Genomic DNA, 15,668 nt, shown 5'->3' on the forward strand with positions numbered 1-15,668 from the left:
GACTTATTCAATTTTACAGATAAATTTGTGGATTCACAGTTATGTTACAGTGTGTAGTATACCATTGAAAAAAATGCCGATCGGGTTTATTTTCATCATGTTACAGAGAAGGGAAAAAATAAGACTTCACTGAGAGGTTAAGGGTCCCTCCTTGTTCCTGTAAGGATGCTGTTTGTCCCCTCCATGGGTTACTGTGTGAAACTTCTAAAGCCAGAAGGAGATCTGGTGAGGAATGACTTTGGGAACTATTGACCTGGCAGGTCACAGAGTTCATATTCAGAATCTCAGAACTTATAGCTGGAGAAGCACAGAACTAACAGAGCAGGAATACACTACAGGTAGAAAGAAGGTGTCTGGACTGTATCATAACGTACCTCGCCTGTGTTTTAGGAAATAATTATGAATGTTCAGTGTTTCATGGTGTTTTTGAAAGGACTCGGGTTTCTTAACTGTCTGAGTTTAAGTCTTTAGCATGAAAAATATTGACCTCACAGTTTTAGAATTCCTCTGTTGCTGAGGTTGGATGTATTTTCCATACCACGATATATCAGTAAATCTGGCTACCCTATTGCAGTTTTTTGGCCACTCTTGAATTGGACAGAGGAAGCGATGTGAAGCTGCATACACTTTATTCCACTAATTTTATTCTCCATTCAGTTTGTAGCTGTTCATATGCTTCAGAATTTTCAGAGCTGGTTAGTTTACCTTAGTTGACTAAAAAACTTAGTTTTAGAACTTAAAAAAATAATAGAATGAAAATATTGCTATAAGCTTACCAATTAATAGGCTTATAACCTGAGATTTATTTTCCTATTCTGCTTTATTTGGGTAACTGTTTTCTTCTTCTGAACATGAGTGACCAGTAAGACTCTGATCTTCATTTAGATTGGCTTCATAAATGCAAGTTAAACTAGTTCTGTATAACTTCTAGTCACAATTATTAATACATTACAGGAAATAACATATTTCAAGAGCTGTTTCCGCAAAACCATGCAGCATGCAGTACTGATGGGGTTTTTTTTGTTCCTGTGTAGTGTTTTTCATTGTAATTTAACTTAAATACGTAAACCTGGGTGAGCTTTATCTTCTAATCACATCAGTTATATTAATGATTATTTATGATAAAATAAAATCAATATGATGCCATTTTCTTCAAAGGCATGACCAAGGTTAAAGTAGGCAAGGAAGATTCTTCATCTACTGAATTTGTAGAGAAAAGAAGAGCAGCTCTAGAAAGGTAATGTATGTATCTAACTAAAACTTGTTTAGCCTCAAAATGACTTGTAATATACTACGTGGGCTCTGTAATTGATTTTTGGGCCATCTGTATTTAGATTCTGGAGGCTGTATGCAGCTGCCCAATTTTTGTGTAGAAATGGAATAATTCCTATTAACAATGGGAAATGTAGCCTTATTCAGAGAGAGGATTATAGCTAACTCTTTTCAAACTGATTGGTCCTTAGACTTCAGATTGCAGAGATTCAGTAAGTAAAACTTTCTCTATCAGCTTACTCAGGCGTTTTGGGTTTAAGGAATTAATGCACTTCAGCAGTATTATCTGTTCCATAGAAAAATCAACTCTTGGGCAGGGAGATGGGTAAAAGAGACCTTCAGTCACTTGCAAGTAAAACGGCCTTCTGATGACTTATGGCACATTGATGTGGCTAGCTGAATTTTGGCATAAGAGATATTGGATCTCTGTCACCCAGTACTGGTATACAACTGAAATTGTTCACGTATCTTTATCGTGGAAGGGTTCCATCACTGATACGCTGCATCATTTCCCTCTGTTGACATGGCTAGTAAAGCCTTCAGAAGGTAACTAGTAGAACTTACACAAGTATACAGCCTCGATTTTTGTATGATTTTATAATTTGCCCATTGCTGTGATGCAGTTGCATCATATGAGAACAATAGACCATTTGACAGTTTCAGTTAAACTAGATTACCAAAAGTCAAAGGCTTTACGTTGTATGCTTAAAGACCTATATAACATATGAAGCACTTGAACTCCTGAAGTTCCAGAGCCAATCTTAATCAAAAAATATATCTTCAGAATCCTGTTGATAATATCTTTCCATTTCCTAAGTAACAGAAGAACATCTGAAATGATACTGAATCTCAAAATACTGATAGATTAGTTATCTCTTACTGAAAATTGGCATATAGCTTAACACTTGCCAATTAAAATTGCACCCAGAGGTTACTGAAGTTCTTCTGTCACTTGGATTGGAACTGTGAAACACATTCTAGTTGTACAAGAAGTCTATTGCTAAAGGAGCGCTGCTGTGAGATAGGAAGACTTGGAATTAGAGTCTGGAATTAGCGTAATTGGGCTTAGATAACTGAAGAGGTAGTTCCACACAACTTTAGGTCTCTGTAATAGAGATGACTGATTTCCCTCTTGGTTGCTTACTCGAACAACTGAAATAGAATTAGAAAAAGTTCAATTCACAAGCTTGTGTGTGTGCTTTAAGTGCTACTTTTTCATTTATTTGTTAAAGGAGTTGCTCTAGTGTACCACTTCTAGCGGATGTTGAGCACTCCTCCCATACTGGGTAGTGGACACCTTGGGACTTCTCACAATGTTGGAAAGGCTTCACAGTATATTCATTCCCCCCCACACCCCTGAAAGACTATGAATATCTGGCAAGGAGCAACTTTTTTGTCATGCCAACTTTGGCTGTCTTTTCCTTTTAGAATCAAAACGTTACCTACCTACCAAGGTGTTCAAACAACATTTAGAAGCGGTTGTTCTGTTGCTCTTGCCTAAAGCTGCCGAAAACATATTAATGTTCCCCAGAAAGTCATACCAAAGAAATCTGCTTTTTTTTAACTGAGAACTATAGGGAAAGTGGACAGGAAAGCAATATACCTTGTTAGTTGAGGTCACTAAAATTTACGCCCTGCAATAGTGAACTTACATACTACAAGTCTGCCTGCCAGATGTCCTCAAGCACATTGCCAGTTGTCTCCACTGAAAATGTTAGAAGTCTCCCTTGAAGTAAAGACTGTTCTCTAGCAGCAAATTTCTAAAGAAAAATCTCTTTGTCTGCTTGCCATGTTAACTTGTACTTGCTATTGAGTATAGAACAAGGAAGGAAAAGCTGAGCAATCGACTGTATAAAATAGTTTCATTGCAACCCTTAGCTTCTTTAGGAAGAAAAATAAGGATCTGGTGACCGTAGGGGATGGAAAAAATACATTACATTATCAACACACTCAGACTTTCAGTTAAAAGTCCCAGCCCACATCTCTTTCTCGGACAGTTTCGAAGCAATTTGTGAATGTAATAGGGCTGTTCTGGTACTTCACAACTGAGGCTTGAGCAAAGCTAAAGCTTTGCAAAAAGTAGAGTGTGCTTCTGATTGTTTCTGTCACTGCATCTTAATTGTCAATATCACATACTTTCTTATATTCCTGTGATCTTTTGAGGTACTAGATTTCTATAAAGCATTCACGTAATCATCACATTTTCTGTTAATATGTAATGTTAAAATCAGTTGTGGCAAACTTGCAGCAGTCTTTAGCAGAAGACAAACTTGCAGCACTTTTTAGAGGAAGAATACTGTTGAAATTTCTCTATTCAAACCATATTTCTTCAATTGACAGTTTTTAGATCTAAGCAGAAACACAAAAAATTGCAAAGGGAAGGAGTTGCATTGATTTTTATTTTTCTTTGGGAGCGGTGGGGGAGTGTATAAGTCCATTAGAACTAAAATTGGTTTAAGGTTTTAGTCTAGACAGCAAATAAATAGTTCATACCTAGAACATAATCAGCTCACTTCCCAAGTTTTCCTTTAATTTTAAAATAAGTCATCCAGAATCATCTGTAACAAAAAGCCTGTCCACTGGACTGTACAAGAATGTTGAAACGAGCTCATCTATTTTTTTTTCTGGCATAAATTGGCTGTTATTAGAGGATGAGGACTTTGCTCAGCAGTTGAAAATGGGAGTTCTAATATTTTACCACTGTGCAACATACAGTTACGGCAGGTCCAACCTTAAGGAGTTTCTGGTGTAAACAACTATGTTAGAAACCACTGTGTTCACTTCTGGTGTGTTATGTTGTGGTATGGTGTGCACGGGGCTGCAATTACTTTCAGTCAGAAGTTCCAGGTTTTGTGGCAGCCTTACTGGAGTGAGGCTTCAGTGAATGTTTCAACAGCTTCGTGGTCCTAGGGTGTAACTCTGTGTAGGATTTAGCCTAAGTGTTTGTTGGAGGAAAGTGAAAGAATGCTAAATATGGTTTGAAGAGTCATCAGAGAAGCAAAGGATTGAAGGGGCATGGAGGCTGAACTATCATCTGACCCTTTAGAGGTGACTTTTTAAGAGTGTTCAAGCCCCATTAGATAATGAGGGAGGTTTTATGCCTCCATTGTACCCATTCTTTAGGTGAAGCACACTTTTCAATGCTGTCAGCCACATTAAATCTGTTTTGTTATCTAATATTTTAATTTTTAAAATCATAGGTATCTACAACGAACAGTAAAACACCCAACCTTGTTACAGGACCCAGATCTAAGACAGTTCTTGGAAAGTTCTGAGGTATTTAAGTTCTTTCAAGTTCCCCTATTTAATTCTAGATATGGCAACCTACAAAGCAATATATTCTCTTTGTATTGAGACATAATCCCCTAAATTCATATGAAGTCAAATTGGATTGTACCCTTCATGGGGCAGAATGGCAGAGGCTACTTACGTAATGGTGTGCCTCTGCCTCTGATAAAACTTAGAGAGGTAGTGACCAAAAGATATTTGCTGTTCAGTGACTTCTCAAGCGTGTTGGTCTGTCCAGTTCTGAGTGAAGCTTGTCATATACGGTGAAAAATCATAATTGATGTTACTGGTTGTTAAGTAAGATCAAGAATTAAGCTGGCTTGGGAGCAGCTGTCTTGCCTTTAGGAGTCCAACTTGAGGTGTATTGGTAGGATAATGGGAAAATGCTAGCAATGCTGCTGGCCAGGCTCCATGGTATAGTGAATAGAGGACTTCGGTCAGCTGTGCCATCAGTCTGGCACCTTTCACAATATTAAATGTATCATTAAAGATATATAATATCTTTATAAAACTGCATACTGGATTCACTGTAATACTGAACTGTCTTTTGGTCAATGTCAATATCTTAGTTATACTAATAAGTCACAGAGACCTCACTACTGACAAAAGCATCATTGACAGATAACTTACAGTGGATTTGTCAATGCTGACAGACAAAACATTGCATGAAGGGTAAATGGTCTGACATAGGGGCCACCTTGTATGGCATATTCAGACTAGCCTGAATAATAATGTCAATTAAATTTGAAGTTTGTTAACTTACCCCTGAGGATTTCTGAGTACCTAAGCAAACGCACAGTTTTGTTGATATGCATGAGGTAGGTTGTGAAATCTGGCCTATAATGAAAAGCAAAAAGACATCAACCTTTTATAATGAGCACGCAGTGCAAATCTTGAATTACAATTAAATGTTTTACAGAATTTATTTCATCTAATTTGTTGTAAATCTAAGCTTTTCTGTTCCTATAGTGGCAGTTTGTTCTCTGTAGTGTCTAGGTGGCTAGTTAGGACCTTTGGCTAGTTCATAATAATTTTGGACAAGTGGGTTGTTTGTTCCATTTAAATGTAAAGATGTAGAAGAAAAGAAAATAGTCTATATTTTTAAGTTTTCCTCTTGAGAATGTAAAAGTAGTAAATCTGAGAAATTAGATTCCACTACACTGAAACACATAGGAGTAAAGAAAACACTATATCCTTTTCTTTCCCCCTTGTGCCCAGTTAAACCTCCATCCTTTTAACCAGTCTGTTTGCCCTTATTTGTCATTCAATTCCAGCTGCCGAGAGCGGTTAACACCCAGGCTCTGAGTGGAGCAGGAATATTGAGGATGGTGAACAAGGCTGCCGACGCTGTCAACAAAATGACAATCAAGATGAATGAATCGGATGCAGTAAGAGCTGATTTTTCGGCTTGAATAATGAGACGAATTAATGAGCCTCAACAATTGCATTTTAAAGCTGTAGAAGTAGAAAATGGGTTATTAATTTGCTTATTGGCTTGAATTCTTAGCTGTATCAGTTGACCACCCTGGCAGTATGTGGATAATTTGCTTCTTTAAAACCAGAAATGGTGTTGGTAATCTAATTTGTAATGCTTGACTCTTTCATCTTTTGTCAGTGGTTTGAAGAAAAACAGCAGCAATTTGAGAATCTGGATCAGCAACTTAGGAAACTTCATGCCAGTGTTGAAGCGTTAGTCTGCCACAGAAAAGGTAACTTTTATGTGGCTTCATGAAATGACGTGCTTAGAACTTTAGGAAATGGTGATGAAACAAGAACTTAGTATGTTAGCGCTCTTAACTAATTAATTGAGTTAAACAGTATATTTTAATGCAAAAAAATCTTCTAAATGTACCTTTTTGTTTAAACTTCTGTAGCATTTTTGTATACTGCTTTTTAATTTTAATTTTAACCAGAGTATCTATCATTCCTGAAGTTACTATATTGATTTAGCATTGCTTTTTTTGTTGCAGAGATTCAGTACCATACCTAGCAAGTGATTCTACTACAGTAGACATCCATAAATGTATCTCTAGGTCTCATAGCAAGAGTCATTTCCTTCTGAACAAAAAGTGGCTGCATAAATCCATTTAAACATCTTTTAGTTCATATTGCTCTGTTAACTGAGTTTAAACTCTTAAACAGAAATTACTATTCTTAATTTGGTCCATGTAATGATACATCATCAAACTACTGTTAAGGTAAACTTTTCTGGAAAGATAAGTAGACTCACAATATCAGATTTTGGTTTACTTATTTTAGAGAGAAGCAAAGCCTGTAAGTTTACATTTTAAAATGACCTGTGCTGCTGTGTTGTCCAAGATTGCTTTCTGACAGATGACTTTTAAAAGCCAAACACCAAAACTTCGATTTCTAGATAAAGGAAGACCATAAATATGCCTTCTGACACTACTGTGTTATGTTAAAATATGAAGTCACCATTCAGCTTTACAGTTTGAAATGTGTGTGAAAACATCATAAGTTGCATTCTCATAACTCTATCAGGAATTACCCTCTGCTGTAAAAAATCTTTGGCCAGATGTCCTTAACACTGAAGAGTATTTTAAAAAGTAATGGAAAATCGAAGTGTTGTTTGGGTTTTTTTTTTTACTGTTGATTTGACACCTGCTTATAGGTTTGAAGAAGTGTTTATTTTTTCTAACGAGTTGTGTTTGAATTTTAAGGATTTTAAATATCTGAAGACATTTTGCTTCTACAAATGTTTCTGGTGTTCTGATGATTCCACAGAAGCAGCAGATTTGCAAACAAACCTGCACTTTCAGTCCTGAAGTAATTTGAATTAACATTTGTTCAAAGGTCCTTCATATGACTTAACTTTGTACAGGATGACTTACATGGGATTTGATGAGACAATTGTCCTAGAATTTGTTAATAAATAAGCTCAAAACTTTACCTTCATAGATGCCAGCCACGCTGGTATGTGGTTTGTTTTTTTTTTTTCTTTTAAGGCTTGTCAGGATGTTGCAACACATTACAGTATTCACAATTAAAGGTACTTTAATCAATAAAACAGTCCAACAGAAAGAAATTCCACTCATGGGGGTGGATGGTTTTGTGAAACAGCTGAGATTTTTTTCCAATCTGAACTGCATGGAACAACTGTGCTATAGACCTATTTCAAATTTGTAGGTGACTTGTTTTGTGTGCTTGCATTTTCTCTGAACTAGGCAGGTGGGTAACACCGAAGTGACAGTTTTTTCCCTGTCTTTTGATAGACAGTGTAGGCATGACATTAGCAGTCTCAACAAAATATTTACTGATGGAAAGGTGGTTTTGTGCAGGAGGTTTTCTCCTAAATGTGGTTTCATCATGATCTTCTTGTGTATTTTATCATGAGCTTTAGAAAATACAGCTTATATTTTTTCAGTTGGTTAAGTTAGGTTTGAAATAGGGCAGAGGTCTCTGCTCCATTGATGTATGCTGCAGAGTAATGTAACAAATTAACTACATTGTACTGAACATCACTCCTGTGTTTCAGAGCTTTCAGCCAACACAGCTGCCTTTGCTAAAAGTGCTGCCATGTTAGGTAACTCTGAGGACCACACTGCTCTATCTAGGGCTTTGTCTCAGCTTGCAGAGGTTGAGGAGAAGATAGATCAATTGCATCAAGAACAAGCTTTTGCTGATTTCTATGTGTTCTCAGAACTGCTTGGTGATTACATTCGTCTCATTGCTGCAGTAAAAGTGAGTACTACTAGGAAAAAAACTGATATTTTTCTGTGTGTAAAGTCACATTCCTCAACTTCTAGATTTAGGGTAAATGAATGTGTGCATTTGCACACATTGTAACACAATGAAGACTAAGTTTCTGCCTGAAACTTAGCTGAGTAAAATGAATGCGTCCATGATCAGTTATTCCAATGATAAAAATGGTTGTGATCAAAAATGTGAATGGATTAATAAGATTCAGCCAAAATGTAAATGGTGGACATATTCTTCTTTGAGCAGTACTAGTTGTGCAGCAGTTGACCAGCACTAGTAGTGTATGGTGTCCCCAGATACTAGAGTATTTGTGGACACCATACACTACTGTGTCTAAGCATACTGTAGTTGTTTCTTTCAGGTTACTACATTTTCAGTATGCTCATCAATTTTCGAGGACGTAATTTTGCCGTGTTTGGCAGATAGCCAATAGTTTCTGTAAATAAGAAACAAATATAATTTGTGGATTTACATCTCATTAAAGGAAATACTCAATTTTGGTGTAAGTCATGCTGCACAGCATAATTAGCTTTTGATATGGGAAGGGGTGTCTACAGATTTTATCCAGAAATATCTTTGAACTTGCCAGGTTGTTGGGAGTATCCATTTTTCTTTTATTTTCTTTTTTTTTTGTTTTTTACTATGTATCCTTTGATTCTGCTACCTTAGTCCATTGCTAACAAAATGTATTGCTGAAAAGCATGTAATCCATATGCATAAAAAACTTGCTAGAATCTGCATTTAGAGAAGTTTTTGCATAATAGAGCACTTTGTAGTGGTTCTTTTGGTAGTCTTTTGATGAAATGAGGAACGTAAAATGGTTTGGGGCACTAAGGTATCTGCTCTGAAAAGGCTTCTTGAATATCCTGTTATTTGTGGAAGGTACTGAGCTGCGCAAGCATGCTGCCAAATGAAATGCAAGAAGACATATGGTAGACACAGTGAGGTTTCTTTGAGTATACTTCTTCCAGTTTTATCCAGAATTACCTTTTCCTACTAGGAATTTAGATAGCTTTAACAATTCCATTTGTTTAATAAATTTGTCTGTCCTTACAGGGTGTGTTTGATCATCGAATGAAATGCTGGCAGAAGTGGCAAGATGCTCAGGTCACTTTACAAAAAAAACGTGAAGCTGAAGCAAAGCTCCAACTTGCCAACAAACCTGATAAACTGCAGCAAGCTAAAGATGAGATAAAAGAGGTAATGTTATCAAACATTATTTTGGAGGCTAGACTTTCTGCATTAACTCATTCATTCTGCATTAATGCACTACTTTATACCATTTTTATTTAGAAATCATTTACTCATGTTCTGTTTTCCATATTTACTGAAATTGTTAAAAGGAATTTATTTAAAATATTAAATGTGCGCAATTGTTACTCATTGTAAGATCTGTAAGGCAGTTAATACTGTCTCTACAGAGTCTGGGAGATGGGAGGAGGGGATCATGGACAAGTTAAATAATGCTTTTTAAGTGTTAAGAGATCACTTGGGTAGGCAGAGGAGCATCTCTTGGCTTCTAAAGCTAAAATCTAGCTAAGATGACTAATGGAGAACTGTTCCGATGTTTTTCTTAATTATGCAGCGTATCTACCCATATATATGTGTGTGTATATATGGTGTAATTTCAGTAAAAATAAATCTAACATGTTGAAGTGTCATAATTTATACACTTTTTCTGTCATGCTTCACTAAGGAAATTGAAGAGGTAGGACAACTTAATTATTTAACATTAATGCATTCTAATTATGCACCAGTAGTCTCCCATTAAATAATGGGAGAACATCATTGCAGGTTTCAAGCTCTCTTATGCAGTTACTTTGTTTGGCTTTCTCATTGGTCACTAACCACATGCTGCTTTGTTCTTTTTTGCCCTTCAATGTATTTTGCGTACGGTGTTGAAGTTACTCATTAACTTGGCTTTTTCTTAAAAAAGACCTTTGTTTACTGGGAAAACTTGCTGTCACTCTTGTGTGACCACATTCTTGCTGGTTGCCTCTCTTGATGTTACCCATCCATCCACAATACAAGTGAGCTGGAACTCCTTGTCAAAAATACTTCCCGAGTACTGGAAGTAGTAGGATCCTTTCTCAGTCCCAATATTAAAAGAATTAATTATGGTGTTCCTGAAGGATTTATTTTTCCTCCTTTATTGGATGATTAGAGAAGGTTGTTAGTAAACCCACAATTTGAATGTACTGATGGAAAGTTATTGCTGCCATTGAAATACGTTCAGAGTTGCTGAATTCTGTAATGGTAATCCTTCTGGCAGAGAAATTGCAAAGTGGAAGCCTACATAGCTTGAGCTTCATCCATTACTCAGTTGCTTTTTGCAGATAAAAGGCCAAAGAGCAGTCCTAGAAATACCCTATTGAATAAGGAGAAATTTTTCCTTGTCAGAAGCTGTAAGATGGCAGACTATTATCCAGGGATAATTTGTATAGGACCTGGCATTTGGGCATGATGAAACTGGAATGTTGGATCCATTAGGCCTACAGATGTTTTCACTGAAGTCTCAGGCACCTCTAGTTGCTGTGGTAGGAAGGCACAGACAGTCATAACCTACCTTTTCCTTGGCTGAGTTTTGTAATGTTTCAGTTATCGAATAACTCTTCAGGCTGTTCTTCTGTGAAGAACATCCCATTATGACTTACTGCATAGCTTCGTAGTGTATAACTGAAAAGGCAATAAGAGGACTGTGAATAATAAATATCTATTTATTTCTATTTTTAGTTTAGAACATACGTGATGTTGATCTCCTATCACAATAGTAACTTGACACTGCACCACAAAGTGCTCTTGTGAATAAATAGCACCAGTGGATTGCTAACAGGAATATGCTGTATTGAAGAATGTTGTTTCCCTGCTGCCTTTTTCTGAGGAAGATAAGTGTTAGTGGATGTATTGGCTCCCATGACTCAGTAATATGTTGAGATGGACAGATACAGTTGCATTTTAAATATCTGTTAGCTTGCATGCATCTGAAGTGTGGGGCTGATAGCTTTTTTTCACAATTTATCTACACACTAACAATACAATAGGTGTGTAAAAGCAGTTATAAGGTAACGTAGATGATGGTGATCTTGTATTGTGTAGCTGGATGCCTTTACCCTTAAACTAAGGAGAAACGTAACTCCCAATATGGCAAAATCGGACAAGCAACATCACTTTCTCTGAATTTTCCTTTTGTGCCCTCCTTACCTGCAGCAATTTTCCTACTGCTGCTTTCTCTGAAAATAGTCCCCACTGAATAAGAAAGCATCTGTTTTGGATTGCCTAAGCAATGTGCATTCTGGCTGGAGAGCCAATAAACAGGTCCTCAATAGCTCGTCATCTGCAACAGAAATAGGATAGAGATAATCATATACTTGAAAATAGGCAGAGAGGAAGATTTAGTCATCTCTTCTGGGATTAGGAAAGTATAGGGAACTAACTTTTGAGACTCTTCCACACTTGGTTAGACAGGTAGTCACCGAAACCTTACAGGTTTAGATTCCTTTTACAACAGTGTTTGTAAACAGAATAGCAGATAACGCTTTAGTGGTCCTTTTTCTTTCCTAAACAATCTCTAGAAAATGTTGTGAAGTGTTCCTTAATGGCAATACTAAGATATTTTCACATTTCATCTACAGATAGCATTACCTTAGATATACCATTGTTTTAACTGATCTGATGACATCCTATTATACAAACTGTTATTTTGAAATTGTTATTGTAAGACTTCCCCTTAAGTATGCCAAAAAATCAAATATGTCCTGTCAGCTCTTGAGTGACTCTCACTAATACACTAAAAAATGTTCAGATACTGGTAGACTGAATGGACAACATGAAGTCTTACCTCTGCATGTCTTTCCTTTGCCAGTGGGAGACAAAAGTTCAGCAAGGGGAAAAAGATTTTGAACAGATCTCCAAAACCATTCGCAAGGAAGTGGGAAGATTTGAGGCACGTATAATTTTGTCCAAGTAAATGACAGTTTTACTTTAGATAATATTGACTTTCCAAGTAAAATTGGTTAAGAGGTTAATATGCCATAATTTATTTATTAACAGAAGGAACGAGTGAAAGACTTTAAAACTGTTATTATCAAGTACTTAGAGTCGTTAGTGCAAACACAACAGCAGGTAAGATGAATTTTAAGTTTTGTACAAGTTAATATTTAATATGTTCCATATTAGGTTAGTTAAAAAAGACTGGCTTTAAGTATAGCAGTTTCTAATAACATAAAGAACGACTTCTAGTCTGCACTGTGTTGCAGAATAACATAGTGAAAATAGTTTCCCAGCTATTGCTATGCTTCCTTGCACAGCTCTAATTCAGGGAAGCAAGGGAGAAGCTCCCTTAGGGCGATATGCGCGAATGGAGGATCTTGTCATCTTCTGAAACTGAAGTAATACTTTCACTTATAGATTGCAGTAAATTGTCATAAACATGTGCTTAGACTTACTGAAGAGACTTGAATACTTAAATGTTCATTGCTCTTTTTAAAAAGTATAAAGTATTACTGAATATTTTAAAGCAGTAAAACAGTTTCCAGTGACTCAGAAGTAACCTTGCTGCCAAAAGAGTGTCTGGAGTCTTCCCGTTGTTCATTCTGGGAATATTAACCTTTGTGTAAGGGTACCGCTTTTTTTTTTTAATTAGAGTTAAAAATAGCAAACTGGTTTTGCAAACAAATTCTGTATAACTGTGTTTTACAGCATTGTGTTCAATGTGTGGTAACAACTCTGTTGCTATGACCAGATTTGTGTATTACTTTTATTTTTTCTTGCATTATGTAATAGTGTGAATGGATAATATGAAGCACCTATGTTGTTATTTTGTCCAGTGGAGATAAGTTTTCCACAAGAGAAGTAAGGTACATGTGTTTTCTTTTCCAACATTTAGTACTTAGTAATGAGTGTTTTTCCTTTCTCTTCAAGCTAATAAAATACTGGGAGGCATTCCTACCTGAAGCCAAAGCCATCGCCTAAAAGAAGAATATTCCAAATGACAAGACACTCTGGATGTTTGTCCTGGATAAAACTAAATTCCACAGTGAAATCACTTTAAATCATCCAAATAAACCACTATATATTTTATGAATTAACATGTGGCTTTTTTTATATACTACAGCATTTTATTAACCAGCTGCATGTCCTGACCCTCTTTGAAGTGGACTGTGGCATGATGTTCTGCAATACATTGCTGAATTGAACACTATTGTGTCTTAATACTTGCACTAAAATGTGCACTGCAAGGCCAGAAAGCTGATATTTTTGTTCTTTACAATGATCTGTAGTATGTTTACCTGATCTTTATGAAACAAATTTATTTGCATTGATTAATGTTCACTTAAACATTCCTGTACAAAATCATGTTTTTGTGATTCCAATAATAAAGGGATGTACCTTGTGAAACATTAAATGCTCTGGTTTTGTATCTGTAGATATTTACTGCTGTTCTTAGAAGTATCCTTTAAAACAAATTGAGATTATATCAAAGGCAGAAACAACACTTAGTAAAGAATGCTGGAGGTGGTATTAAAGGTACACAAAGAAGTATTTCTGGTAAACTATTCTGTTTTTTAATTCTGAATCTATTCTTTACAGGTATTCTTTTCACCTGAAGTTATCACTGCCTTGGTACACTGTAATGCGTTAATACTCACAGGGTCAAATGACTGATGCTTGGGCAACAGACAGGCATAAACTGAAATCTCTTCCAAGTGCTTTACAAAGCTTCTGAAGGGTTAAGGTCACCTGCATGGTCAAATACTGATGTCCTACTTGACTGCTAAATTTCATCAATTGTCTTTAGTGGTCTCAGGATACAAAAAGAAAAAATCTTGCAATACTTCTGGTAGTCAGGGAAGAAGAAAAGTAGATAATTCAGCTGAGTGCAAGATAGTTGTAAGGGCTAGCATTCTACTTGGATTTTCTTGGGTAGAAAATACATTTGCAGGGACTGATTATATCTTCTGTAAGAAATCAGAGCAGCTACACATTTTTCTGAAATATACAATATCAACATAGGATGTTCTGCCCTGTCATTCTAATGACATACTGAGCTTGTCAATGGCATGTAATAGTATTAATGGCAGGTATTAATAGTAACAAATTTTAAACAAATATTAATCATACAAAACACAGGAGAAGCTGTTGCTTTCAGCTAATCATAAGACTGCAGGATAAGCCCATGAATTTTTATTGGTTTTGGTCCAGCTTGAAGAAACACCCAATACTCTTTCTGAACAGAATGGAAACGTGAATTCAGCTGGAAGATCACACACGATTTATGCAATAAAATTAGTGTAAACTTTCCAGATTAGTGTCTCCTGTTTTTTCTGTACTTAAGAGTTCTGTTCACTCTGTATTTCTAGGAATTTTCAAGGAAATTAGTACAGAAACTGTTATGTTAAAAAAAAATAAATTATCAAGCATCTTTTTAATGGTGAAATGCTAAAACCTTACGCTTATAATACCTTGTGCATCAGTGTTTGTTAAGTCATTTAGCTTGTAACTGCTTTTGTAAAGCTTAAGTATGCAAGAGGTTTAAGATGACGAAATTGATCTAGGCATAACACTCTACTAAGTACTGTGATATACTTGGCTTTGGCTTGCTCAGTGCTAATGAAAATTGACCAACATTAAACTTCAGATTTGTTCCAGTGAGAGTGAAAGCGAGTACTTCCAGAATTAAAGACCCAATTTGGACATGCAGAGCTCAAAATGGGTAAACTTATACTTTCATGATCTTTTTTTCTTTAAGTGTTTCATCCAACTTTCTTAGCTCTTGATCTTTTTTTTTTTTTTTTTTTATTCTATCAGGAATAGAATTCAGTTGAATTATGGGTCAGATTTCTTCTGTCTGTGATGAGAGAATGAGGAATAGCTTTCACGTTAGTTTCCTAGCAGGGATTAGTGTGACTTTCTTTGTAGTAGACAACTGAAAATGAGGAGGAGTTGTGTGTTGGGTTTTTTTGGTTTTTTTTCTTAAAACAGCAGAAGCCTGTTGGAGAACAAAAGGATAATAGCATTTCTGGAGTTCAGTGTCCCAGAGGGTTGCTAATACAAAAAATCTGTAGTCTGCTTTTTGCGTCACAAGGTTAATTTGAACAGAAGATCCAGATCAGCTGTCACATTTGGTTAGCATAAAACTCTTGTTGTTTCAAGACTCTGTTAATTTATTTTGTGTATATTCCCCTCCATTATGAAGATTAAAGGTCTATCGTCATCCTAGTACAATAACTATTCATATTAGCAGATGTTTCTGAAGCCAAGTGAATGGAGGTGTTGCTGAACTATTTTCTCCATGGAGCTCACTACAGGATCTTGCGCTAAATTTAAGTGTTGTTTCCCTGAAACTCCAAGCCAGTGTACCACTGAAGAATCACTAGCGTGAAGAAAAT

The 15,668-nt window shown here is 36.1% G+C and overlaps 1 protein-coding gene across 2 annotated transcripts in view; it reads left to right on the plus strand.

Moving 5' to 3' along the window:
- SNX2 (sorting nexin 2) overlaps positions 1–14,264 on the plus strand; it is a 35,580-nt gene extending 21,316 nt beyond the window's left edge. Inside the window, exons 7-15 of one of the 2 annotated variants that reach the window (XM_063319645.1) lie at positions 1,159–1,237; positions 4,473–4,548; positions 5,835–5,948; positions 6,176–6,269; positions 8,057–8,262; positions 9,337–9,480; positions 12,143–12,223; positions 12,331–12,402; positions 13,201–14,255. In XM_063319645.1, the coding sequence (XP_063175715.1) occupies positions 1,159–1,237; positions 4,473–4,548; positions 5,835–5,948; positions 6,176–6,269; positions 8,057–8,262; positions 9,337–9,480; positions 12,143–12,223; positions 12,331–12,402; positions 13,201–13,251 (917 nt within the window). In that variant the 3' untranslated portion in view covers positions 13,252–14,255. Of the gene's footprint in view, positions 1–1,158; positions 1,238–4,472; positions 4,549–5,834; positions 5,949–6,175; positions 6,270–8,056; positions 8,263–9,336; positions 9,481–12,142; positions 12,224–12,330; positions 12,403–13,200 lie in introns of both variants that reach the window. The other variant, XM_063319646.1, reaches the window with a different exon arrangement.
- Positions 14,265–15,668: the final 1,404 nt, after the last annotated feature.

This window comes from Chroicocephalus ridibundus, chromosome Z (assembly GCF_963924245.1).
Source record: "Chroicocephalus ridibundus chromosome Z, bChrRid1.1, whole genome shotgun sequence".
Classification (NCBI taxonomy): Eukaryota; Metazoa; Chordata; class Aves; order Charadriiformes; family Laridae; genus Chroicocephalus; species Chroicocephalus ridibundus.